Source organism: Lacerta agilis, chromosome 3, assembly GCF_009819535.1.
Source record: "Lacerta agilis isolate rLacAgi1 chromosome 3, rLacAgi1.pri, whole genome shotgun sequence".
NCBI classification, from domain to species: Eukaryota; Metazoa; Chordata; class Lepidosauria; order Squamata; family Lacertidae; genus Lacerta; species Lacerta agilis.
The window spans coordinates 64,133,690-64,161,102 of NC_046314.1; the positions used below are offsets into that span (position 1 = coordinate 64,133,690).

At 42.8% G+C, this 27,413-nt stretch overlaps 1 protein-coding gene across 1 annotated transcript; it reads left to right on the forward strand.

Moving 5' to 3' along the window:
* Nucleotides 1–15,324: 15,324 nt before the first annotated feature.
* MYCT1 (MYC target 1) lies at nucleotides 15,325–22,405 on the forward strand. Its single transcript, XM_033144023.1, has 2 exons — nucleotides 15,325–15,553; nucleotides 21,603–22,405. Exons 1-2 carry the CDS (start codon nucleotides 15,502–15,504, stop codon nucleotides 22,130–22,132), a joined length of 582 nt encoding a protein of 193 aa, XP_032999914.1. The 5' UTR covers nucleotides 15,325–15,501; the 3' UTR covers nucleotides 22,133–22,405.
* Nucleotides 22,406–27,413: the final 5,008 nt, after the last annotated feature.

Consider the following 27,413-nt stretch of genomic DNA (forward strand, 5'->3'; position numbering starts at 1 on the left):
GTCTGTCCCTGTAGAACCACGTGGCACTTGAAATAACGCTATTGGGACATAGGCTGTGGTCGCACTCCAGTTTCCTGTGGTTTGCTGGGTTTCCAGTGCCGAGTTGACACATGAACATAAGAAGGGCCTGCTGGATCAGGCCCATGATGGCCCGTGTATTCCAGCACCCTGTTGTCACAGTGGCCAACCAAGATGCCTGGGAAACCTGCAAGCAGGATTTGAGCAAAAGGGCTCCCTCACTTACTGTGGTTTCCAGCTATTCAGAAGTGTTGCTGCCTCTAATTTTTAATCCGTGTTCACACAACATTATTCGAAATGCATATGTATCCTGTACTTTGTTATCAAATGCTACTGCTCAATGCATTGCTTCTCAAACCAGCTTCACACCAGATGGAGTTCATTCCTAATTCATCTCTAGCTATAAAGTGAAGACATCCCTGCCCATCAGTGCCCCCTGTGTGTACACAAATAGAAACAAACCTGACACAAATGAAGCTATGCTGATATGAAGGCTATGGTGGGAAGAGATGTGAAACACACCATACAGAAACAAGTTCCCTTTGTTCCAAGGTGGTCATATGAACACACCCATAGGAAGCTTCCATATACCCAGACAACTCATCCATCGATTACCATGTTTTTCTTCCTACTCTACTTTGCTCTGAACCCCTGGCCTACCTGGCATTGTCAAGTCCAAAGTCCAGAGCTCAGTCCACACAAGCAAAGTTCAAAGGTCAGGAAACACAATCCAGGGTCAATCCAAGTAGCCAAGTCTGAAGTCCAGCAGTTAGGATACAGCCCAGAGTCAAACCTGAAGCACAGTGCCATAGAGATCCAGGAGCACGCGTCAAGGTCCCTCAATATGGGCAGCTGAACAGACACAGCAACTTAGCTCCGCTTCCCTTTTGTACTTTGCATGCTGATTACAACATCTGGGCTTGATGAGGCATGTGACCCTCACTGGTTCCAAGCCTACTCCAGATGAGGAATCACAGGCTTCCTCCCATAGTTAGCAAGCCTCACCTGGCCAGCTAGTGAGCTGCCCTGTGGGCCCTTGCCTGCCCCAGCCACCTGGAGCGCCACTCCTGCTGCTCCCTTTGCCTTGGAGCCTGCCATGTTCGTGGGGACAAGGCCCCTTTGGCCCTGCTGCTCTAGTTCTTGTGCGTTGTCCTCTGCCCCCTTGCCATCCTCTGTCACCCTGTGAGTACCGGTACTTCCTCCTCCAGCCCCTGCTTGCCCCAGTGTGTCCCAGGCCCAGCTACACCCCTCACCAGGATCCTCTTCCTCTTCCCTGTCGTCCAGCCACTTTGTAACACTGATCCATAAAAGTACAGGTACTCTCATCTCAGGGCTTCTAAATTTGCTTTCTAAGAAGCTTTTGATGAAGGACTTTATCCAAGCATCACTGTTACATAAGAAAAAATACTTCAGATGTCCTAACAATCAGCGAGTGGTAGTTTTGTTTATTGCTTCTAAGTTATGTCTTAAAATATCCCTTTCTGGCAGGTTTTTGGTGCTATTTTCCACAATTTATTTAAATTTAATTGATTAAAGGTCAAATTATTAATCAAATAAGATGATTTGAATAAATATTTTTGTTTTATGTATGTGTGTATGTATTTATATAATATTTTTAAATTAAATTTTCTGTTTTATAATTTCAAATAAACATTTTACAGACTTTAAAATACCCAATGACTTCCCTCCTTTCCTTTCCTTCATATTTTACTATAACCATTCAAATCAATTTTCTACTTTTATATCCATCTAAAATTATTTACCGGTACTCTGTGTTGAATTTATCTTAATGCTGCCAGCATTTTCAGCTGTACAGTTGTTTTCCATATACTCAAAATATGTCTTATATTTATTAAAAGGTAAAGGTAAAGGGACCCCTGACCACCATTAGGTCCAGTCGCAGACGACTCTGGGTTTGAGGTGCTCATCTCGCGTTACTGGCTGAGGGAGCCGGTGTACGGCTTCCGGGTCATGTGGCCAGCATGACTAAGCCGCTTCTGTCGAACCAGAGCAGCACACGGAAACGCCGTTTACCTTCCCACTGGAGTGGTACCTATTTATCTACTTGCACTTCGTGCTTTTGAACTGCTAGGTTGGCAGGAGCAGGGACCGAGCAACAGGAGCTCACCCTGTCGTGGGGATTCGAACCTCCGACCTTCTGATCGGCAAGCCCTAGGCTCTGTGGTTTAACGCACAGTGCCACCCGCATCTCTCTTATATTTTATATTATTTTATATTTATATTTTATATTTATATCTTATATTTATTTGCCAATACTAAAAAAGCAGCTGCTCAAAGTGAACTAAGTTACAATATGCTGCAGAAAGATATTGTTACATATATATATAGGGCTGTGGCGTTTGCCCACTCATTATGGCGATGTCATATTGGGGGAGAGTGTGAAAGGGTTAATGGACTGACCAATCAAAACCCAGGGGCGGAGTCTAGCTGTTTTAAGACTCAGCACAGAGGTTTGGGCAGTTTAGTTTCAGTTTGGAATCAAGGGAGTTCAGTTGGGAACTGGGAGGTGGTTGGTTCGGTTGGATTCTTGCGGGTGGAAGGTATAGGAATGTATAGGAAGGTATAGGAGTGGGAGAGTGAGATAAAGACAGTAGTGAGACGGAGTGAAATAAAGTGCAACAGTGTATTTAATATTGAAAACTTGTTGATGTGAGACAAATAAACTCTTGTTATTCTTTATTTAACCTAATCCTGACTGAGACTCAGTGTTTACCAGGGAGGACCTGGTTGGTGGCAGCGGTATAGTGGTGGCACAGGGATCAATAGTCTGTGAAACGACCAGGGGCCCTGTGTGAACGCCACAAGGGCAAAGGTGCAAATCCTTCTAATAACAGAATGTGGAGCGAAAAATGTACAATTATGCACTTATTGCAAAGCTTGGAAGTTATTTAAGAGTTGAAAAAGGCAGAATCTTAATATACCGTACTTAGACAGAATTTGGCAATGTGTATTGCTATAACAAAGTAAGTTCTTCGCAAGATAATACAATGTGTACCAAATTATTACTTTTAATTTTTCTTTGTAAATGTGAACGATAAGACTGATTTAACCAGTTAACAGTCCAAGTGGTGTGGTGTCCAGTATGTTTCATCTCAATTTAGTTTCCCTTGCCTGTTCACCATTCCCCTACTACTTAGGGGAGTCCTCAGATTGAACACCAGTCATGAACACGACCTGCTTATGTTAATAATACTGTTCTTTCTTTCTTTCTCTCCATAATGTATTACTTGGTAAGTCAAATCTTCAGAACTCAGTAGACACAGTATGCATAATTTTTGTCTAGTATATGCATTATTTTGACCTGCCTTTTCACTTGTGCACTCTGCTAATTTAATAGGATCATTTTCGGCTTCTGCTCACAGTTTAGCAATCAACTGAGCACTGCAGAAAGAAAGCTGCAGTATAAAGAGAGGTAAGTGACAGGAAGACATCTAAGTAAGAGCTAAAAATATAACATTAGCCTATTTTCTCTGACTCCTGTTTATAACTTGGAGCCAAGAAAAATGTTGTGGTTTTTGCATGAATACTAGTTATTGCTTGTTGGTATTTGTCATCTTTTGCTATTTCTGATATTGAACCCACTTAGTTCAATGGGGTTTACTCTACAATTAGGGCATATAGGATTTCAGCCAAAGACTATTTTCTGCATTATGAATAATAATAATAATAATAATAATAATAATAATAATAATAATAATAATAATAATAATTTATTTATACCCCGCCCATCTGGCTGGGTTTCCCCAGCCACTCTGGGCAGCTTCCAACAGAATGTTAAACATTAAAAGCTTTCCTAAACAGGGCTGCTTTCAGATGTCTCCTAAAAGTCTGGTAGTTGGTTTCCTCTTTGACATCTGGTGGGAGGATGTTCCACAGGGCAGGTGCCACTACCGAGAAGGCCCTCTGCCTGGTTCCCTGTAACTTGGCTTCTCGTAGTGAGGGAACCGCCAGAAGGCTCTTGGCACTGGACCTCAGTGTCTGGGCAGATGAGAGTGGAGACGCTCCTTCAGGTATACTGTACAGGTGCATTTGAACTATGGCTCCAATCCATAATCCAGTGAGATGCTGCACATGCTCACGTCCATGCTTTTAGAATTTCCCCAACATTTCCCCCGCTTTTCATCCTTAGATTAGCAGCTTCTAATAAGTTTTAGAGGAAAGGCAACAGTGATATGGGGATGAAGCAAGACATATTTTTCAGATTCCTGTAAACCAGCATGGATTTTTATCCACTGGAACAAAAAATTAAAAATAAGCTCCTAGATGTCTGCATCAGATTTTTTGGAACCTGGGTGAATTTGCACTTGTAAATTTTCAGTCTCTCCAATAGAACCTAATGCACAGCTGCTCATTTGAGTCTTTTTTAACTTGATGGCATAATATAAATACTACAGCTTCCTCCACCCAACTTTTAGATAGTTGAGTTTTTGAGCACACAGAGTACAAGGAATATTGATTACTAAAAATGAGTACAAGGAATACTGATTACTAAAAATAAAGCCAGAAAATAGGACATTAAAAAAGCAGTGCCTGAATTCTAGTTATGCTACAGAAATGTAGTTATCATAAGAAGTGAAGATTAGTTGCGATTGAAGAAGGTAGGCAGAACACAGAGTAGATAGGATGGAGTCATATGTGTGCAATTTACATATCTGAATTATTCTGGGATTGGGGGAAGGGGTTTGTTGCATTTCTGTGCTGGGGACAAGCTACACACGTCTCAGAATGGAGAGATATGGAAGTTTCTCCATCAAATACTTCCACCTTGAATGCTGCTTGCAGAATTGAACCACGATTAAGAACACAGAAAGCTGCCTTATACTGAGTCCATATACTGTAGCTCAGTATTCCCTACAGTGATTGGCAGAGGGTCTCCAGGATTTCAGTCTCTCCCAACCCTACCTAGAAATGCAAGCAATGGAAGTTGAGACCTGGATGCAAAGAAGATGCTCTACCACTGAGCTACAGGCCTTCCAGAAATGCCATGGGAATTCTGTATTTGTCACAAGCAAGAGAGCATTAGAGCTGCTCCTCTGCCTTGTTGAAATTGGTGGGGAAAGGTATTTTTGTCTTAACCAGTGCCAAATTTACGTATAAGCTAAACAAGCTATAGCTTAGGGCCCCACTCTCCCCCCAATATACTTCATCTTAATTGTATTTCAGTTCAACAATTACTTTGATAAAATACATATTTTGTTATGTGCAAACATATTTTGTTATGTGTTATAGGCTTTAGATACCTATTAGGTCCATAAATTACCATATAGCATATATTCAACACAAAAAGTGACAATTTGTTGTTGACAAAGGACAGCTGGACATATAAAGGGCCCCATTACCTTCAGTAGCTTAGGGCCTCATCAAACCTAAATCCAGCCCTTTTACCACTAACAAACTTTAGGTATGGAGAGAAATCGGTGAGATGAACGTTGTAATAAATACAAACAAATATATAAGATAAATATACAGGTAGATAAAGGTAAATAGGTATATGATGCCAGTGGCATAGGAAGGGGGAAGGGGGCAGGTCGCCCCTGGTTCCAGGCTGGAGGGGGTGCCACTCTGGGCACACACACACCCCCAGCATGACGCCCCTCGCCTCCGCCCGAGCCGGAAATAGCAAAGTGTGCGCCAAGCAGGTTAGCCATTGGCATGTGCTTTGCTGCCTGGGCTGCGGGCAGAGGCGAGCTGCAGGCCAAGCCCCTCCCCTCCCCTCCATCCGCAGCACAAGTGGGAAGGAATGAAGCAAAGCGCCGAGCGGGCGCCCGCTTGGCACTTTGCTTTGTTCCTTTCTGCTCAGGCTGCGGGTGGAGGTGAGCCAGGGAGGGGCGTCAGCGGCCTAAGAGAAGCCCGCCACCCCTCCTCTCCACCCGCAGCCCAAGCGGGAAGGAACAAAGCTTTGCTTTGTTCCTTCCTGCTTGGGCTGCGGGCGGAGGGGCGGGCTTCTCTTGGGCCGCTGACGCCCCTCCCTGGCTTGCCTCCGCTCGGTAGCGCCCATGCACAGCGTCGTTACGTATGCATGGAACGTAGTGATGTGCATGCGCGCTACGGAGTGACTCCGCCCCCGGGTTTGCCACTTCAGGTGGCGAAGCGGCTTCCTCTGCCCCTGAATGACGCCATGACAGTTAAGTCCAGTTAAGTCCAGTCAATGGCGACTATGGGGTGCGGCACTCATCTCGCTTCAGGCCAAGGGAGCTGGCGTTTGTCCACAGACAACTTTCCGGGTCATGTGGCCAGCATGACTAAACTGCTTCTGGCGCAATGGAACACCGTGACAGAAACCAGAGTGCATGGAAATGTTGTTTACCTTCCCGCCACAACAGTACCTATTTATCTACTTGCACTGGTGTGCTTTCAAACTGCTAGGTTGGCAGAAGCTGGGACAGAGCAACGGGAGCTCACTCCGTTACATGGATTCAAACTGCCAATCTTCCGATCAGCAAGCTCAAGGGGCTAAGTGGTTTAGACCACACCGCCACCTGCATCCCTAAAATAAATATAGGTGGCTGTAATCAAGGTACTGAAAGCTCCCAAGGACAGTGTACATATTTATGCATTGAATCCATTTCAGCCTAGCACTAATCCAAATTAAAGTAGTAATACAGGAAATCTGATATTGTTATCATTAACGAAAAAATTAGGACAAGATCCCTGTGAAGCATTAGCCACTTAACAATGTTCTTTTTAAAAAATAAATAAATAAATAAAGACCGTATTACCAGTGCCTGTTCTTGTGTGTCTTACGTTATTTGAATGCACTGAGGAAGTTGGCAGAAAAGGAAGTGGTTGGTTTCATACTTGCCTCTGTTTCCTTTTAAAGACACATTCTCAATCTTACTAGGTAAATATCTCACAACATTTCTTCCTCAGAAAAAAAGAGAGATTCAGAATGGTTATGCAGAGAATTGTTTTGCTTATTAGGGAAACGTTACATGCTAAGGAGGAGAGGTCTCCTACCACAAAAGTAAGGGTTCTTTGTTTCTTTCAATTAAGAAATGTTGGGGCTCATGTGTATTTGTAGATTATTCCCTTAGCAATCTAATCTTAATCTTAGGCCTAGTTGTGTCTAGGTGTGGTTATTCCCTATACCTACGCAAAGGCAATACTTTATTACCTCTTAGCTTTCAGAAGATAAGAGAGAGCATGACCATTACTCCCACAACTGGTTTTCAGTGCTTCATCTTTCCTCTGAGGCAGATCAAGCACTGAAAGTCAGTTGTGAGACTGGTGGTGATGCTCTCCCTTAAATCCTATATGGGACTCAGTATGATAAATGGCACAGATACTGTGAGATGTCTAACAGAAAAAGGGGGCCCAATAAAAGTGCACCAGAGCTATGACTCTCATGAGAAAAGTGTGAAATTGAATGCAAGCAGGAGGGCGGAAGCCTGCATTCTCACTGTGCTGTGTTTCTGAAAATATCCCAAGCACTGTGTACAAGTACAAGCCGCTAAGTACAAAGTCTGCTTGCAAGATCTTAGATTTCAGCTATGCAGTACAGATGTAACTTTTTCTTTTCTGCAAGGTAACCCAGCCACTTCTGCTGTTGTTCATACTGCATCTTCACCTGAACAGTTGCTTCAAAGGAAGCCCTCACATGCTGAGGTATTCAGAAAGCTGATCTTCCCCAGGGCCCCATACACAGACACAGGAACTGGACCATACAGTGGTGATGTGGGCAATATATTCATTACAGGGGCAGCCTTAATAAATCTGCAGATTATTGCAGTTCAAAATAGAGTATCTTAAAAAATCACAGGGAGATGCTTTCAATTCCAGAGTGGGACAATGGCTGGCTCTGGAATGTTCATGAACACTCTAGTCCAGGCTTCCTCAGCCTCAGCCTTCCAGATGTTTTGGCACTACAATTCCCATCATCATGACCACTGGTCCTGCTAGCTAGGGATCATGGGAGTTGTAGGCCAAAAACATCTGGAGGGCCGAGGTTGAGGAAGCCTGCTCTAGTCACTCACCCACAGAATGCTGACAAATTATGTGAGTGAAGTGAAAGTTCAGTTTGGATGGGAAGAATGTTTAAAGTGTGGGGGACTTGAACTGGGGAGTCCAGCAGCAAAGCTTAGACACCTTACTTCATTTGCCACTGGGACTGTTCTTAGACTAAGGATCTACCAGCTCAATATCTGTTATGCTGCAGCACCCATCATATAATGGCAGGAGCCAGAACTGTTCAGGAGCTGTTCAGTGCAGCCAGGATCATGTAACTTTAGAAATCAATAGGGGTTTGGTTGGTTATAAACAGTTCCTGTTCCAAGCTGCCTGTCTAAATGTGAGCAAATTTGCCTTGCCTTTGACCATTGCCTTCTGGCCAGCCTGGTACTAAGATCCAGCCAATCTTCCAACTACATCTCTGGCCTTGCCTACATTTTGTTGCCTGCTCTCATGCCTGACCTCCAGCACATCTATATTTTTTTGTCTCAGTTTCATTTGACTTGTGTCTACCTTGTCAGAATCATCTGCAGCAGAAGCTGCTAATGCAAACTCCTCTACTGGCACCCGTGGCCGGAGTTAAGCAGATACTCTTCTAAGTTATTTCTGTGAAAACAGCCAACCTGCCTATTCTTATCTGTCAGTCTTTTTAGCCAATGAGTGAAGTCAAACCTGTGATTGATAAGTACCTTAAGTTGTTTGGAACCAGGCAATAGGAATCTATGGGATTCTAAAGAGCTGCTGTTTCCCCCTCCTTTTTCTGCTCCTGTCTAATTTGCTGCTCCTTGAGATCTCAATACTTTGCACTTCTTTTTCGCATAGCAAGTGGGAAGCAGGTTTGTCTGAGATCAAGGTGAAAAGTAAGGATGCATTTTGCATTTAAAAAAAAAATCTGCCAAGTGAAAATTCTCCTGTCATTTCAAACTAAAGCTTTAATCCTACACACATGCACATGCACCAGGTAAATTGAACACCATGTTGCTTACTTCTGACTAAGCATGTTTTGTGCTGCATGCCTTTTATTAATAGACAAATAGCATGGAAAGTCAGTAGCTAAAAATAAGTTATTGCATAATGGCTAATTTGTTACACTTACATAAAAGGTAGTCACATACCACCACCTTCTGGACAGTAGCATTTCCCCCCTTATATTTCTGCAGGAATCATATAGTAAAGCTGTAAACTGTGGAATTGAGTCAATGAGCTTTCCACGACATTTAATTTCAAGAAAATATACTTTTAAGAACTTCTAGAACCTCAGCAATATTGTTATGGTGCTAGCCAGCCATTGCTTTGTTCAATAGATTACTTGCCTGTGGGCTAAATGTTTAGCTAAGCTTTTGGGAGTTAATTGCTAGATTATCATCTGACAGTTGGAGATCTCTCCCTGTTGTTTTCAAGGAGATAGCTTGTTATTACCATACTGTTAAGTCAGGGATGGGGAATCCCTAGTTGTCCTGATATTTTCAGCTTCAGCCAATTCGAAAATAAAACTGCTTATTAATGGCATTTGGGGGTTTAGTCCCAGTACTGATTTTGAGTGCTTGATTTGCCCCTGGTATCTGTCATTATTACTATTTATTTATTTTATATATCTCCTTACACCTCAGAGAAGCCCACTAATTACCAAAGACAGCAATACCAGCTTTATCACACCAGCAGGAGGCACCCTCCTTGTTGCATTGAGTAACAGACTTTTGGGGCTAGACTTTTGAGGGTTGAGGCTTAATGGCTGGGCTGACACTGACTCCAGTTGGAAGCTTGTTAATCTATACCATGGGTAGACAAACTAAGGCCTGGGGGCCGGATCCTGCCCAATCGCCTTCTAAATCCGGCCCGTGGTAATCAGCATGTTTTTACATGAGTAGAATGTGTCCTTTTATTTAAAATGCACCTCTGGGTTATTTGTGGGGCTGTCTGGTGTTTTTCCTTAATTAGAATGTGTGCTTTTATTTAAAATGCATCTCTGGGTTATTTGTGGGGCATAGGAATTCATTCACCCCCCCAAATATATAGTCTGGCCCCCCACAAAGTCTGAGGGACAGTGGACTGGCCCACAACTGAAAAAGTTTGCTGACCCCTGATCTATACTGTTAATCTATAGCCCAGTATCTTTGTCTTTAGGAGTTTGTGGGTACCTGGGGCGGGATGAGTCAGGGAGAGCTTTCAGCCTCCTAGTTGCACTGGTTCAGGGTAATGTGTGAGAGAAGGGGCAAGGCAAGTAAGGGGCACATGAAACAGACACTTGGTGGCTGTTCTGTGTGCTGGCACATGTCTTTTTTATTTTAATAATATTTATTAAAAATTTCCATTCAAACCAAATTATATATTCCAAATTATACAAATTATCCAATAATCAAACAAATCCCAATGTTATGCCTAATTATAAATTATATTATTATTATTAGCTGACTTCCCATGCTTCAAGATTGGAGGGAATCCTAATCATCTCATAGTTCTACTGTGTTTCAAAATATTACAATAATTCCCTTAATACATTCTGATGTTAAGCCTTCAATATTACTGGTGCCTGTCTTTAGACTAAGGAAGTGTGGTTGCTCTATCAGCAGCCTGTGGATGCCACTACTGAATGCAAAGCCGGTTTCAGGTAATAGACCCTTTTTCATGATTTTACACGGCATATTTATCTTAACTATACATCATGACAGATGCACTGTAAGACACACATTCAAACCTTTGTATCCAGTAGGAGGACCTGAATCACCCCAAAACATGCATAACAAAAAGAAAGGAACAGTCCATTTCGTTGTGCAGTCACTTTTAGAGAGGTCTAGGGGAACACTGAAGACAGGAGTGCCTGGCGTGCTCTGGTCCATGGGGTCACAAAGAGTCGGACACGACTAAACAACTCAACAACAACAACAACAAAGGGGAACACGAAGGATTCTAAGAGCTGCACATGCAACCCACCATTTGCACGCATTCAATATGTGCATTGGTTGTGCATATACGTCGGGCCGAACCCGGGAGTGACCAAAAATGTCACAAAAGGGAGCAGAACGGGACAGGGTGGGAGGAGAGAACAATATGTTTGCAGGCTTTTTCAATGGAATATACAGTATGAGATTTCCCTGGTGCACATGGTGCCTTGGAACATAACACCCATGTAAATGGGGATTGCCTGTAGTTAGAAATATTATTAATGGCCAGAACTGCCCTTATCTGATGGGGATGGGGTAGGAAGTAGGAAGAATACTTTATAACAGAATAATTGTCACTAATCAATAGCTGAGAATAGTGTATCAAATTTTGATGTGCCTGTCATTTTAACATGGGCTTGATGGAGCCTTACAAAGCTTCCTATCCAAACCCAGTCAGGGAATTCAAACCAATCCGCCTGTTGTTGTTGTTGTTGTTGTTGTTGTTGTTGTTGTTGTTGTTGTTGTTGTTTTCCATAGCTTCCACTGGTAGGGACTCTGCAGAAGGGCATAATGAGTAGAGAGACATTTTATGGAGCCCCTGTGATACATGCAATTATACGAGCTCTCCTTATGCTCCACCAATTATAAAGACAGGTTTTAAAATAAATAAATAATACATTCCCATATCATATGTAAGACTTGATTCTTCCAGAGAACTCTAAAAGCCAGAAATCTGCCATTGATTTGCTCATTAAAAGTTTGTTACACATTTTTTTACCTCACCTTTTGATGTTGACAGGTCCTTTTGAGCATACGTAAGTATCTCTGCGCTTTTTATCTCTTAGATATCTTAGTGCCTCAGTGAGGCAACATATTTGCCTTTGTTTTGTCAAATGTCAAGGGTATGAAAAGGCAGCATGAGCCCTTGAGAAAGAAATTTGCAAGCCAGATTCAAAATGGGCATGACGACATTTCAAAGACAAAATGCTTATTTACCACAGTACAGCAGAGGCTCATGCAGGGGTTTGGTGGACAGCTTCAAGCTTTTGCTTGGAAGCAGTGCTGTATGGCAGAAGGAGAACTTACACTCTTACCACTTGAGGTCATGTGATGGTGACAAAGGCTTAGGGCAGGGGTTGTCAACCTGGTCCCTACTGTCCACTAGTGGGCGTTTCATGATTCTAGGTGGGTGGTAGGGGGCTCTACAGCACAAGCTGAAGCCTTCTTCCATTGAGCAATGGTGGGCGGTAAGGAAATTTTACCCTAAAGAAAGATGCATTAGTGGGCAGTAGGTGTAAAAAGGTTGACTACTCCTGGCTTAGGGGCTCTGTAGGCGCTGTGGGTTAAACCACAGAGTCTAGGGCTTGCTGATCAGAAGGTCGGCGGTTCGAATCCCTGCGACGGGGTGAGCTCCCGTTGCTCGGTCCCAGCTCCTGCCCACCTAGCAGTTCGAAAGCACATCAAAGTGCAAGTAGATAAATAGGGACCACTCCAGCGGGAAGGTAAATGGCGTTTCTGTGTGCTGCTCTGGTTCTCCAGAAGTGGCTTTGTCATGCTGGCCACATGACCTGGAAGCAGACAAACGCCTGCTCCCTTGGCCTATAGAGCGAGATGAGCGCCACAACCCCAGAGTTGGACACGACTGGAGCTGATGGTCAGGGGTCCCTTTACCTTTACAGACATGTGGCTACTGAGTGTGAGCAAGGCCCAATGCAGGCCAGGACACCTGCAGCCTGTGCTGGCTAGTTATGCTTGCATGTGCTGAGGTAGCAGCCCCTGTGCCTCTGCTGCCACTTTGTGATGCCCTGTGAGAGGATTTGCCAGAGGTCTTCATTGTGTGAAACGGCACCTCTTCTGGTGGTTTGGAATGGCCAGCATTCTTTCCTGGTAATGCTGCCGACAGGTCAAAAGTAGTTTGAGAAGTGCCACCTTTGTCCCAGCAGTACCCCTCCCTATGCGTTCCTGCAGATTATTTCGTTGAATGCTGGGAGTAAGAAGTATGGTCTGAGCAGCACCACTCCCAGAGCAGTTGCTCAAGAAATGGTGCTGAACAAGACCGTCTCTTACACCTCATGCTGGGAGTCTTGGGATGGACCAAGCAGAGAATGGATGAGGCACACAGGCTGCAAGTTACCCAAACATGTCTAAAGCATCTGCCAAGAAAGAAGGAAGTGATTCATTTGATACTGCCTTTTGGCTTGATTGCATGTTGGGAGAAGCAGAGGGCAGGATGGAAGCCACTAGGGTTTTGCTTGGGAAGCAGTGCTACCTCCAGGTCAAAATCAGCACATATGAAGCCCAATAATATTGTGTCTGCGTAAATTGACAGTGTGTCCCAAAGGCTTCTACAATCATATACAAATATTTGCATCATTAAATTTTATCCTGGGGGAGTGCTCGGGGATTTCTGCTACATAGGCCAAAAATAGTGAGTGGAAGCATTTTTGATTCTGAATGGTTTATTTGACTTCTACCATGCCAAAATGATGAACTTTGTGTTATTGCAGATATTTTCTGGCTTGTTTGACTATGGATTCCTCTTAGCCATGCTACTTCAGAGCTGCAGAAGTAGCTATAGGTGACTGCTGTCCACTACTGTTTTTCTAAACTGCTTTTCTACTAAGTTTCCATTATTATTATTATTATTATTATTATTATTATTATTATTATTATTATTATTATTATTATACATGTTCATATAGCTGTATTTTAATATCTGCAGAGGAGGCAGCAGTGGGTGGCATTTTTGGTTTTGCCTCTGAATGCAAAACACCCTGGGCTTGCCTTGCTGGCAGGGGATGCAGGGCTGAGGCCAGCAAATATGTGGTGTCTTTCTGCTCAATTTGGCCTCTAACTAATGTGGAGATCTGCAGCTGTTGTTTTTTTAAAAAATGCATGGAATGGATAATCCATATCAATGCTAGCAAAAGGTGGGCTTCACCTCTTTCAGTGAATATACCAGGCTCCCTGTTCAGAGAAGTGGGACAGTGATCAAGAAGCAAGTCTGGGCATCCAGCAGCAACAAAAGTCAACACCTATTCTTCCTTCTGCCCTTTTCCTTAAGAGCTGGGAGACAACAAGTGTCAAGGGTTAGCTTTGTTGCTTCTGGGGAATTGAGGAGGTACCAGTATGCACGTCAGACCTGAATCTCCCATTCTGTTTCCTTGTTTACAGTAAGAAAGAAGGAAGAATGAGGATGGAAGTCTGGGTATTTCCTTTCCTTTAGGAAACAGTGTAAAAAATGAATCTAAAATAATGTTTAACTTGTACTCTTCATTTTCAGCATTTGTTACACTGCCTACTAGAAATAAGTTCTGTGGAAGGCGTTTAAATGTTCTTTATAGCCATTAATATTTTTTAAAGCAACAGCCACAATAACATGAACATAAAAAAACCAAACATCAATTCAAACAACATTAGATTAAAGCAGAACAAAATTATTAGTGCCCAAGGGGACACAGGTGGCGCTGTGGGTTAAACCACAGAGCCTAGGGCTTGCTGATCAGAAGGTCAGCGGTTCTGGTTCAAATCCCCGCGACGGGGTGAGCTCCCGTTGCTTGGCCCCTGCTCCTGTCAACTTAGCAGTTCGAAAGCTCATCAAAGTGCAAGTAGATAAATAGGGACCACTCCGGCGGGAAGGTAAACGGTGTTTCCATGCACTGCTCTGGTTCACCAGAAGAGGCTTAGTCATGCCACCCACATGACCCAGAAGCTGTACGCCGGCTCCCTCGGCCAATAAAGCGAGATGAGCACTGCAACCCCAGAGTCGGACACGACTGGACCTAATGGTTAGGGGTCCCTTTACCTTTACCTTTAAGGTCTAAAAAGGACTGGATGTTTTTTTTTTAACAAACAAACAAACAAACAGAACTTACTGAGGCAAAATGAGCTGCCAAAATGATCAGGGCATAGGCGTCAGATGAACCTCTCTGGGGAGAGCATCCCACAACTGGAATGGCACCACCAAAATAGCACCCTCCTTAGCAGCCACTCACATCACCTCATTTGGTGACGGTGCCCAGAGAAGGGCCTCTGCAGGTTATCTTTGGGTCCAGGATGGAATATATGGGAGGACACTATCTTTGGAGCTTTAATGGTTAATACCAGCAGTTTGTCCTGGGCTGAGAAACAACAAAACACCTTTCTAAAAAGTGCAACACCACACCAAGTTTAGAGATGTCCAGTCATGAATTCCTAATGTACAAACGAGTTGCCCATGTGTGTGCTTTTGTATAGTTAGGAATGCAGGGTGAGGCTCTCTGTGCACAGAAATGCTAGAAAAGGAAAAGGAAAAGTAACTCTCCTCTTTATTTTAGGGATGAGCTTGATCCAATAACAAGCAGAACACAGGGGGATGAAGTATTGTTCTTGAATTATTCACTGCCTAGCCAAGGAAATGACGAGAAGGAAATCATTCCCCTGTCTCAGGAACCATGTGGCAATCTAAGATAAGGCAAACAGTTGCTAATTTGAGTATAAAAGCAGGAAATGTGATATACTGATTTCCTTTCATGCAAACAGAACAATCTGACGGAATATGTAAGGGCGTTCTTTTCCAAGTCAGATTTCTAATATACACCAAGTGTTCAACTGTGGATACAATATTTTCATTATTTTGACAATTTTGAATACCATGGATGCCAACAACACTAGTCCTGACAACTTATTGCCGAGTAATTTCTGGAGTAAGTACATATCAGTATGTGGTGTTTTTTTTTTTTTTTGAAAAGAAATGTGACCTATAATTATTTTCATTTTTATATTCTCTCTGAATTCTGTTTCTGTGATACAGTTATGTTGTCCATTAGATGATGTCTTTCTAATGTGTTCATTATACAGTACACTTTTGTTATGGTATTTTACAGTATATTTTACAACAGGCATATCTGTGAAAATGGCAAACTCTAATATTTTGCTATCCCATTTTCCTTGCCAAGTTTCATTAAATGCGTTCAACATTTTCACAACCATGAGAAAAAACTATACGATATTTATTATTGTTTTGCTTTGAGCCAATTACTATACTGTGGAAAGAATCAGCCAATTATTAAGAAAACTTTGTTTAGAGGTTTGAATAAGGATTTTTGATCATTACAATACTAAGTTCAGAATTACAGTACTACCAGCCCTGGTTATATTTTATCAGTGTAACCCATTACTATAAAGAAGGGGTGTGTGTGTGTGTGTGTGTTTGCTTGGTTTTCTAGGCTGGGGCAAGTTTTTCCACATTCCTGGGCTTCATGGCATTCTCATTACTATTATTCTACCTGATCAACATAGAACATCCATTTCTTTTTCAAACCCCAGGATATGGAAAAAGCACAGCCCCTCCCCTGTGGCAACAGCATCAGGCATTCTAGCTACTTTAGCATGAACTGTGAAACAGGAACAGAATTATTTTTTTGGGGGGGGGGGAATATAAGCCTGCCCTGTTTTCCCTTGACATAAGTGTATTTAAGTATCAGGTGAGATGATGTCAGGAAACATGGGCAGTGTGCTTCCACCATAAACTGTTAAATGATGCTCCCATCCCACAGAGACATTTGTTTGGGGCCCTTATCTTTGTGAATTTCTCACTTCTTTGGTGGCTGCCTCCTTGAGGATAGTGCTTCCCTCATGCAGATTCTCCTTCATTTTGGGAAGGAGCCCCCCACCCCCAGCACCACACATCCTTTAGGGTCTGGACAGGGCCAGATTTAGGTTTGATACCTGAAGATAATGGGGCCCTTTATATGTCCAGCTGTCCTTTGTCAACAACAAATTGCCGCTGGTTTTTTGTGTTGAATATGTGCTATATGGCAGTCATGTCCAACTGGTCAATCGCGATTTACTGGTCAACTGCGGGGTGTCTTTGGTCGATCACAGTCTATCTCATGATCCTGATCGATCCCCCTCCAAAAAAAAAAATCTCCCCAAAGAAAGCTCAACAACTTTCCTCAATTCAATGGGTAGATCACTGCCAGTATTTTTATAGTGGGAATAGATCACAGTCTCTTGGGAGTTGGACATACCTGCTGTATGAAAATTTATGGACCTAATAGGTATCTAAAGCCATTTGCACATGCAGAATGTAGGCACGCTATACAGTGGTACCTTGGTTTACAACCATAATCTGTTCTGGAGGTCCGTTTGTAAACCAAAACAGGTTGTAACCCAAGGTGCCTCAAAAAAATATATGTTCATAATCCAAGAGAGAGAGAGAGAGAGAGAGAGAGAGAGAGAGAGAGAGAGAGAGAAGGGTTGTAATTAAAAAAAGGTGGCAAACCAGGACACACACTTCCGGGTTTGATGTGTTTGTAATCCAAAACGTATGCAAACCAAGACGTATGCAAACCAAGGTACCACTGTATATAGAAATGAGCAAACCAGTGATATTTTAGGGAGTAGGCTAGCAGGTGGGGCCCATTACTTGCATCATAGGAGCCTACACAACACAAAACACTGTTGCTGTATGTAGGTTTTTTTATCTTATATTTTGGAAATGTACATAATTTTTTTTCTTTAATTGTTTTTGGGGCCCCCAAGAGAGTGGGGCCCTAAGCTATAGCTTGCTTAGCTTATATGTAAATCCGGCACTGGATCTGGAGCAGTTTGAGAATTACTGTCTTAAAGGCATAGGAGTCTGTTTTGGGATCAGAGGTATCAACAGCAACTGTGATTATCGTAGGTTCGAGGAGGAACATGGAGTCAGTCAGTATGATATCCAGAGAGTCATAGAGCCCAAACTTTTGGAGAGTTGGACTAGGACCTGGGAGATGAGGGTTCAACTCCTCACTTGGTCATGAAGTCCACTGGGTGACTTTGAGCCTGTCTCTGTCCCTCAGCCCAACCTACCTCACAGGGTTGCTGTGCATATAAAATGGAGAGTGGGAGAAATGTGTGTTCAGACGTGAATTTAGGGAGCGCAACTCCCTGCCTGCACTGGATGCTGAGTCAAGAGGGGGGGTGCCACAACAAGAGAAGAAAGGCAAGAGGCCGGGGTGGGGAACTAATTTTGGCATTGCACAGGGCATCACTGAAATTTGAAATTCCCAAGTCCTCCACTGGTGTATGAACTTCTCTCTATTCTACATTCAAGATATTCTGGACTAGGGTAGAGGCTTATTGGAAATAGAGCCACACACCCTTTCTGGAAACACTGGAAAAAACCATGAGGGACTCTCTGCTGAGGTTCTGTAGGGAAGAAGGCAATCTTGCAGATATTTGGGACCTAAGTCAGTTTGGGGGCTTGAGCTAACCCTTAATGTCCCTGGGAACAAAACATGCATGTTGGGTAATGTCTGGGACCTTTAAAGAGGGATGAACCCAGTATTGGAGTGATAAGAGTCCAGAGCAATTTATCCACCTGAACAATTAGGGGTTTTGTCAATTTCTAAAGGGGAAAGTAGTTACCCATTATTTTTATTTTTGGTGACAAAAGTAGCAGTCAAAATGTAGTGGGAGGAATACTGTGCCATATTTATTATACTAATAAAAGAAATCCACCCGTCATTCACATTGCTACCGAAACCAGCATATTGTAAATGTGCTGGAAATATTTGTTCATGTATGGCAGGAAAAGGAAGTTGGAGTTCAATGTATAATGTTAAAATAAACAAATGCACGGCCTTTCTTCTCAGCTACATCTTTCCCAGTCACAAAGCCAAAGATTTGTTGACCAAATTTTTAATGCATTCTGCAAATGTTACAGGATATTTTGCTGATTGCCATGTCTGTTGAATTTCCTTTTTAGTAAGGAACACCTGAAGCAACTTGGCTCCACATCAGGCATCAGGCTTGCCAAACTTTTCAAAAGCCATGCTAATTGGTGGCTAACCAACAACTGCAGGAAACTGGAACGTCCACCTCATATAATTTTGAATATGAGCAAAAGTCATAAATCAAATCCCACCTAGGTCTGGGTGATGGTATTGTCCCCTCTTACTGTCTAATTTCCTTCTGGAATTGTAATTATTATCTGCTATATGGCATATAACCACTTATTCTTTATTTGTGTGTGGGGGGGGGGATAAGAAAGGGTAACATTACACAAATGGCTTATGACTACTTTAATACTATAGAAACATCCATAATAAAGGTAGCTAACTATCTCATGACATAACTAGCTCATTTTAAAAATAATTATGCTGCCATGGTACAGATTTCAAATGGTTAAGTATCTTCTTTTGAGTATCTACTGAAATTCTAAGACAGCAGCTTTTCATCTGTGACAATTTCAGTAACAGCTGTTTACTGACAACATTTATCTTAATCCTCTTCCATCATGGAGCTCAATGTGTTTTTTCTTGTACAGTTGTGGTGGGAGAAATGTTTTCAAGTGCTGTGAATATTCAGTTATGCTTGTGATTTCGTATGTAGCGGGGAAAGAGGGATGCCATGTTTATGGCTGATCCAGACCATATTCCCAGAATGCACTGGGCTAGCTGTAGTGTAGTCCAACCCAGGAATTACCAAGATTACCATTCTGCATCTGCACGTAACTGTTAAGCAGGCAAGCAAGGAACTCTAAAATAAGCCTGCGCATTTAATCAACAGCCTGAGGAGTCCAGGGTCTCAGACATTCCCCTGAATTGTCAGACCTTGACCTGCTTAGCTTCAGCAGGGTGGCTGCACGAGCCCTTAGACCCAGCAGTGGAGGAAGCTGCTTGGGCGCCTAGGGTGGCGCGCCCAGGGGCAGGGCAAGCTGCCCATAGGAGTGGGGCACACCGCAGTCTCCAGAGTCTGCCTGCCTCCTACCACTCAGTCGCCCTACAGCTGGAGAGAAGGCAGTGGGTGGACCGTTTGTGCAATGCATAGCCTGCACACACTCAAGCCACTGTGTCTCTCCCAGAAGAGATGTGTGGCTTGGGCGCGCTGCAGGCCCTGCGGTGAGTGCTGCCCAGCATTTTGTCACCTCAGTGGTGACACCCGGGGCGGCCCGCACTTACTGCAGCCCCCTTCCTCCTCCTCTGCTTAGACCATGTCCTGGGACCTAACATGCCTTTCTGTGCCTAACACTATAGCAGAGCAGCAAACTATATACTAGTCAGTTTCTTGTACCTTTAATACTTTTTTTTAGGATGGGGGAATGTAGCCTGCCATGTTACAGAGCTGCTGCAGCAGCATAAGAAGAAGAAGAAGGAGAGAGTACTTTCTGAAACTTCCCCATGGGAGTTGAAATGATTGGAGTGGACCCAAAACAGGCAGCACTTACCTGGCCAGCCAGTTTTTGTGGCTCTGAGAGTAGCGTGGTGTGCGGGAATCACGGGGCAAGTTTTTAATGGCAACAATTAGCATCGGCTGACATCAAGCTGTTGCTGAAAGGCACAGGAAAGAAACCGGTCACAAAGATTTTTCCTGGTGCAAAGTTGACATTTGGTAGCAATGATTGTGGTGGATTACCACGGGGAAGTATATTTTGGAAATAATACATATATCACCTTCCGACAACAGCTGCAAACTGAACTGGCCAAATATTTCTAAAGAAATATATCAACACATACACACCCAAGCCTAGATATGAAAAAGAAATGAGCAGAAACTCAGATATATCCAGAAGAACCAAAGACAAATTTACAGAGTCATAAATGCCTTCTTTATTGAGATGGCCAATTTGGTTTCAACAGTTTTTGTAGCTAAGAGTGGACATGTAAGGGTTCAAAATCTTACTAAATGTGTTAAACTTCTGGTACCCCCCCCCCCTTATTCTCTTTTTAATGGATGTGTGGATTGGCAGGGGTGGGGGAGTGTTGGGCTGTGAAACTGATATATTCATTTATGTAGTTTTCCAGCAGAGGGCAATATACTTACAGCACATACATATATTGATCATTCTAAGGAAAAATTGCAGAGTCTGGGACACAAATTTGTTGTTGTTAAAAGATATGACAATATTATTTTGGTTTTATTTTCTGCAACAGATGGCTAGCTTACTCTCTGCCACCTGATCTAGAGATGTGTGAAATCCCACTCCTGATAATTTTTTGCCACACTTATTCACATGATTTAGCTTTCCTGGTAATTCTTCACATGAAAGGCAAAATTTATTTACCTCAACTGTTAATTGAAGGCATGTTTTAAATGGCAATATTGTTCTTCTAACTGAAGGGCTTGTTCAGCAGAACAGTCTACTTTCTTATGGAATACAAAATTGATGTGTTTGGGGAATGTCACTGTGCAATTGGACACATTCTCAAAAGGAGGACTGATTTTTATTTATTTCATATTTTATGTATTTCATACAATTTATTTACCACTTGATTACAGAAAAAGCCACAAAGAATTTTTAATTGCTTTTAAAAAAAGATTAACCTTTACAAAACAAATGAAGGCAAATTTTCTACTTGCTTAAGGACAGAGATACATTCAAAATAATATAGGTTATGAATACAGAAGTTTGTGAACACACTGACCTTATTTTCTTAATTAATGTGAAACTGACCACTAAAGCTATGCAAAATTGCAGTATGATAAATCTTGTACTCTTGTTTGGTCTATCTCAGTCAGCAGACTTGAACACACTTCAAAAGTCCATTTGATTTAGGACTTACGGCTCAGTCAACATGCATAGGATTGCATTGTATATGAGAAGTACAAGCTCCATTGATGCACAAAATAAAGCTTTTATTCTCCCACACATTTTAGTAGAGATGTTGTATTTTTTCCGTTGGAATAGATGGCCCTCAGGGTCCGTTCCAACTCTACAATTATATGATTCCCTGAAATATTAACCCCATTTTACTTCCTTTGTTTTAGATCATATGATAATAGCATTTTCTGTTTCTATGGTCATTGGACTTGTGATCGGAGGCGTAATCTGGGCTTTGCTGGCTTGCCTGTCTAGTCGCAGAGCTAGTGCCCATATTTCCCAGTGGAGCACCTCATCCTCCAGCCGGCGTCCCAGAGCTTCTCGTGGATCTTCTGCCAGCAGGCCAGGATTTTATCGCAACAGCAGCTGCGAACGCCGCAGTAACCTCAGCTTGGCCAGCCTTACCTTCCAAAGGCAAGCTTCCTTGGAGCAGGCCAACTCCTTCCCAAGGAAATCAAGTTTCCGAGCCTCAACGTTTCATCCCTTCTTGCAGAGCCCCCCGCTTCCTGTAGAAACGGAAAGTCAGCTGATTACTTTGGTACCAGTCACCCCCACCCCCACACTTACTGGGACCACCACCAACAGCCTATCTCGTCCCGAGTTCCACTGGTCCAATAATAGTCTTCTTGTCTCCAACTCAACACAAACACCACCTCCTGCTTACGACTCTATCATAAAGGCTTTCCCAGACTCTTGACTCCAGTTCTTGGGGATGTATGTATATAGAAAGAATCTCAGTTGTATGATTTTCTGTGGGCTCTATGAAGACACCTATGAAGTCTACCATTGCAAGGACCTGCAGTGCTGAGACCCAAGTGATAATTATGTGTCCCTCTATGATAGGCATTTGCTGGAGTGAAACTCTGATGTCTCTTTCAGTGACAAAGACCTCTCTTGCACTATATTCACAATGGTCTGCAGCATCACGATGTGTTTATATTTGCATTGTAGCCATTGCCTTTAGTTTAGATGCAGATCTAGTCTAACAAATTGACTCATTTCTGAAGATACAGAAATGTAAAAATAGTAATCTTTGTAGATATCCTCTAACTAACCTTAAACACAGTGATGAAATTGCTGTTTTATTTAGGGTTTCTTTTCTTTTCTTGTTCAAAGCATTTTCCTCTGGACATTTTGATATACAAAATAAATAAATAAATCCTACCACTTGTTCATCAGTTGGTCATAGTGCCATGTGATTACCAAGATCTACATTTAAAAAAAGAAACGTAAATAGCTTTATATTTGTATTGTATTTCTGTGGGCTAAGATCCTCGATTTATGTTTTAAGATCTTTCTAGTTGGAACCATTTTCTGATTAAGGCTGCTAGCTTGCACATGCTTTCCTAGGAGCAGCAGCGTAGGAAGGGTGGGGCGATGGGGGCCCTGGGCTCTGCAACTCCCAAGCCACCGTCCGGCAGCCCTTATGCACGAGCAGCCACTGCCTAGGAGTAAGTCTCATTGAATTCAGAAGGCTAAACATCAGGGTAGATCTAAGAAAAATCTCCTAGAGTAGGGGTTCCCAAACTGTGGTCTGCGAGCTTCATTCAGGTAGTCTGTGGCGTGTTTCTGAAGAACCCTTCCAATCCGACTTCTATCAAATTCCATGGAATGCAAAATGTAACATAGTAAAATGCAATATCAGAAATAAAAGAAACAATCAAAAATACAATTAAAAATTGTACAGCACATTACATTTGCGACAACAGGCACGAAAATATAATTAAGTGGCCTGCCCAGAGTCTCAACAATTTCCAAGTGGTCCATGGGGGTTGGGGATGGGAACCACTGCGCTAAAGCTAAAAAAAAAATGTGTGTGTACGGATGTCAATGTTAACCCCAGGATGAGGGGATTCCTGAGTCAATCCCTCCAATAAGCATCCTAAACATGAAATAAGAGTTGTGCAAAGGAGACGTATGTGTCAGTCATGCTTCCTCTTTCACTGTAAGGAGTGCTGGTGTTTTTATTGGGATGTTGACATCAAATCACAGATTCTGAGCTGGTTTCAATTCAACCCAATGATTGCAGACTGTCAAAGTTTTCAGTCTGGCAATAATCATGCCTTGAATTAACCTCATTGTCTATGATACTGCCACTGATATTATTAGTGTACTTACTGTTATTATTGAGGGACGTGGGTGGTGCTGTGGGTTAAACCACTGAGCCTAGGGCTTGCCAATCGGAAGGTCGGCGGTTCGAATCCCCACGACCGGGTGAGCTCCTGTTGTTCAGTCCCAGCTCCTGCCAACCAAGCAGTTCAAAAGCACGCCAAAAAGTGTAAGTAGATAAATAGGTACCGCTGTGGTGGGAAGGTAAACGGCATTTTTGTGTGCTGCTCTGGTTTGCCAGAAGCGGCTCCTGCAGCCAATCGGAAGCAGTTTTTGAACCGTTTTGGGAGTTGAACGGACTCCTGAAATGGATGAAGTTCGAGAACCAAGGTATGACTGTAACTCTTCCTTCCAAATCTGTACTGCTCCCCTGGCTACTTTATCCCTTCCACTTTCTCACCCACTTTATAGTATGCCAAGGAAGAATAGGACCCCCTTCCACAGATGTGAAGCTGCATGGAGCTGTGGATCAGCTGTGTCAAGCCTCTGACAAGTTCCAACTGCAGCTTTTGTTGTTGTTGTTTTTGTTGTTCAGTTGTTCAGTCGTGTCCGACTCTTCGTGACCCCATGGACCAGAGCACGCCAGGCACGCCTATGTTGGACGCCTTCCGACCTGAGGGGCTCATCTTCCAGCGTCATAACTTTTATATGCCTGTTGTCTTTGTCCATGGAGTTTTCTTGGCAGGTCCAACTGCAGCTAGCTGGGTATAATCTTCCTAACTACAAGAAGTGTAATTATATTCTATTTAAACTACAGCAATTATAACCAAATTTGCACAAGTATGTATAAATTAACATTTGCATATTTCTGGCAAATCCATGTCATCTTTTGTGGGGGTGTATTTTCCCTTCCTTAGTAAGGGTCTTTCCCACAAAATTACTAGGGCTTCAACAGAAGCAGGTATAGTGAACTCCCTGAGGGCATCTGGAAATGAACTAGATATAGCCAGTCTCTGGGGTGGACCATCCTAATTGTTCCCCCAGGTCTGCAGTGAGGAAACACCTCTCCACATCCAATCCAACCCCTTTTCACACCCTTGGCACAAAAGACTTCTTAACCTATGCACTGAACTCTAACAGCTTATTTTAAAGGCTGGATGGTGTTTTGGGGGAACCTTTGGGGCCTGGAAGCAAAGGCAAAGATTTTATTTTTTTTAAAAAAGGAAAGAAAGAGTGATGCAATAATTTTCTTCTGAACTTTGCAATCTAAGGATTTTTAAATAATACAGCACTGATGAAATACAGTACATAACTTCCAGACATACATACATACATACATACATACATAATCAGGCACAATGGCTGCTTATTGGTAGCACTTTATTTCAATTACTTTAAAGCCACAATAGCAAAGTGCTTATTTCTCCATGCACGCATAAACATTGTTCAGGGACAATAGCGTTCCTTTATCTCCTTATAGCTGCAGGCAGTAGTGCAGCACTCTTCTCCAATGCTCCCACTCACGCCTCCTGCAGGAGAATGAGAGATCCATATTTAAAATACAGTATTCTGTATGAAAGCTGAAGTAACTTTCTCATACATACATCTTTCAAGCCTTGTATACAATTGTCCAGAACTATGGGGCTTCCTGCAAGTAGAGAAGTAGTCCTTCTCAAGCCTACTAGTCACCGCTAGAAGGACTTGATCCTATCATTCCTATTTTCCTTGTCTTACAAGTCAGCATACAGGGGGGTGCAGAGCAAGTGACCAATAAGCCAGATTTCAGACATATGCAGGATGCTATCCTTAACCCATTCTGTCACCCATGGAGGTAACTTTCACAACAGGTGTAAACATGAATAGATTTTCCCCTCCTGTGAGACAAGATTGACTCAGGGGAGCCATGATCCTGTGGATTTAGGCAAAGCTCAGGCTATGTGAATCGAGGATCTTGGCAAGGTGAATGAAAAGGGCTGATATTTTGGAAATGTGGTGACATTTAGGGTTGATCCTGCACTTGTTTACTCCAACTGAGTTCAGTGTGGGGCTTCCGTAAAAGTAAGTGTGCCTAGATTCTCAACTTTAGAATCAAGCAGTTTTGTTTGTAGCCATTTGTGAGTTTTATTTGAATTTTAGTGTTTTGCTTATTTTAAATGAGATCTGACCAGCTCTTTGGGGGGGGGGGTTATGCATTGATACTTGGTCATTGTTCTGAAATAACTGATGAATGAATTTGGGGTATAGCTTATTTGCTCCCCAAACATTCCTTTGTAAAGTTTGAGGTTGAATATTCTTCAGTTATTCTCTGCCTACTGAAAGCTTGCTAGCTAAGTAAATTCTTATTTACCATGAAGAGCTCAAAGTCACTGAGAGCATATTCAAAATGAAATAAGAAGCTAATCCATGAAATAAAAGGTAATAAAACAAGAAACAAGAAATAAATTTGAGTTTGGTAAAGCAATCATAAGCAAATTATCTGTAGTAGATGATGAGGATGAAGAAGAAGAAGAGGAGGAGGAGGAGGAGGAGGAGGAGGAGGAGGAGGAGGAGTTTGGATCTGATATCCTGCTTTATCACTACCCTAATGAGTTTTAAATGGCTAACATTCTCCTTTCCCTTCCTCCCCCACAACAAACACTCTGTGAGGTGAGTGGGGCTGAGAGACTTCAGAGAAGTGTGACTAGCCCAAGGTCACTCAGCAGCTGCAAGTGAAGGAGTGGAGACACGAAACCGGTTCACCAGATTACAAGTCTACCGCTCTTAACCACTACACCACACTGACAGAAAACATACCTGGGCATAGGTTCGTAACCATCTCCACATAGTGAGCTCCACATTCCTTGACACGCTCATCATCAGGAAAACCATCGGAACGAGAAAGGATTAGTAGGAGAGGAAGAATAATGGTCCAGAGAGCCATGGTAAATTTGACCTGTAGGAAAGGAGAGAGAAGTCAGATGTGAGTAAAATAAGATTGAGCCTTGATTCAATTCTTCTGAATCTCATATGCCTTAAGGATAGTCTGTCTGTCATTTGGCTTTGACCATGGGAGGCAAATCTTCATATCTAAAAACAAGGCATTTTTAACTCAAAGACAGTGACATGCCCAAGGTCATCTGGTGAGCTTGCCTGTGATGTTTGCACTATGGCTTCCCATGTTCAGATCCAGTCCTCAGTGCACTACATTGTCAATGTCTGATCTGGTCTGCCTAGCTTTCTTCAGTGAATCCCCAGCCAGGCCCTCAACCTAATTTGGCATCAATGGGCTAAAAGGGTAGAGCACTCCTGCACTATCAGAGTGATTTTCATCCCCAACAAGCAGTTGGGTTGGGCAGAAAGGTTTTCGCCTTTTTGCCAAATCTCAGCACCACAATGGAGACAGAGATCACCCTTTCCTTTTCCATCAGTTGATTGACCTGATGACTTGGGAGAGGTGTTGTTTATCAGCTACACCACAGAATCCGATACACAAGATGAAATCAGACTTCTATCTGAGACAGCATGAAGAGAAGGATTCCAAGCTGCCCCAAGAAAAGTGATCTGAAAATGTAACCACGCTGTCTCCTGTTCTTATTTACAACCCAAGGTTGAGTGCAAATGGCACAGGTTGGCTTAAACCACACCTCCTTGGCACCATCCATGGCCTGCTCTGATGTTATCTGGGAGCCACAGGAGGAACTGCAAGACAACTTCCTCCTGTTTTAATGGGGCAATAGCAGGAACATTCATTCCTGCTAGGGCACATTGTTCTAAAGGCTTCTTATCACAAACCAAGAAGCCTTTGGGGTAGTGGTGGGGTCACTATGTGTTCTGTTTTTCAGATGACAGCCTTTTACTCAAAGGCATTCACTATTTGAAGAACTGTACAGTGCAAGTCTGCTATGGAGATAAAAAAAACCATAAGAAAGGAGGTCAGGGCACCTGAAGTT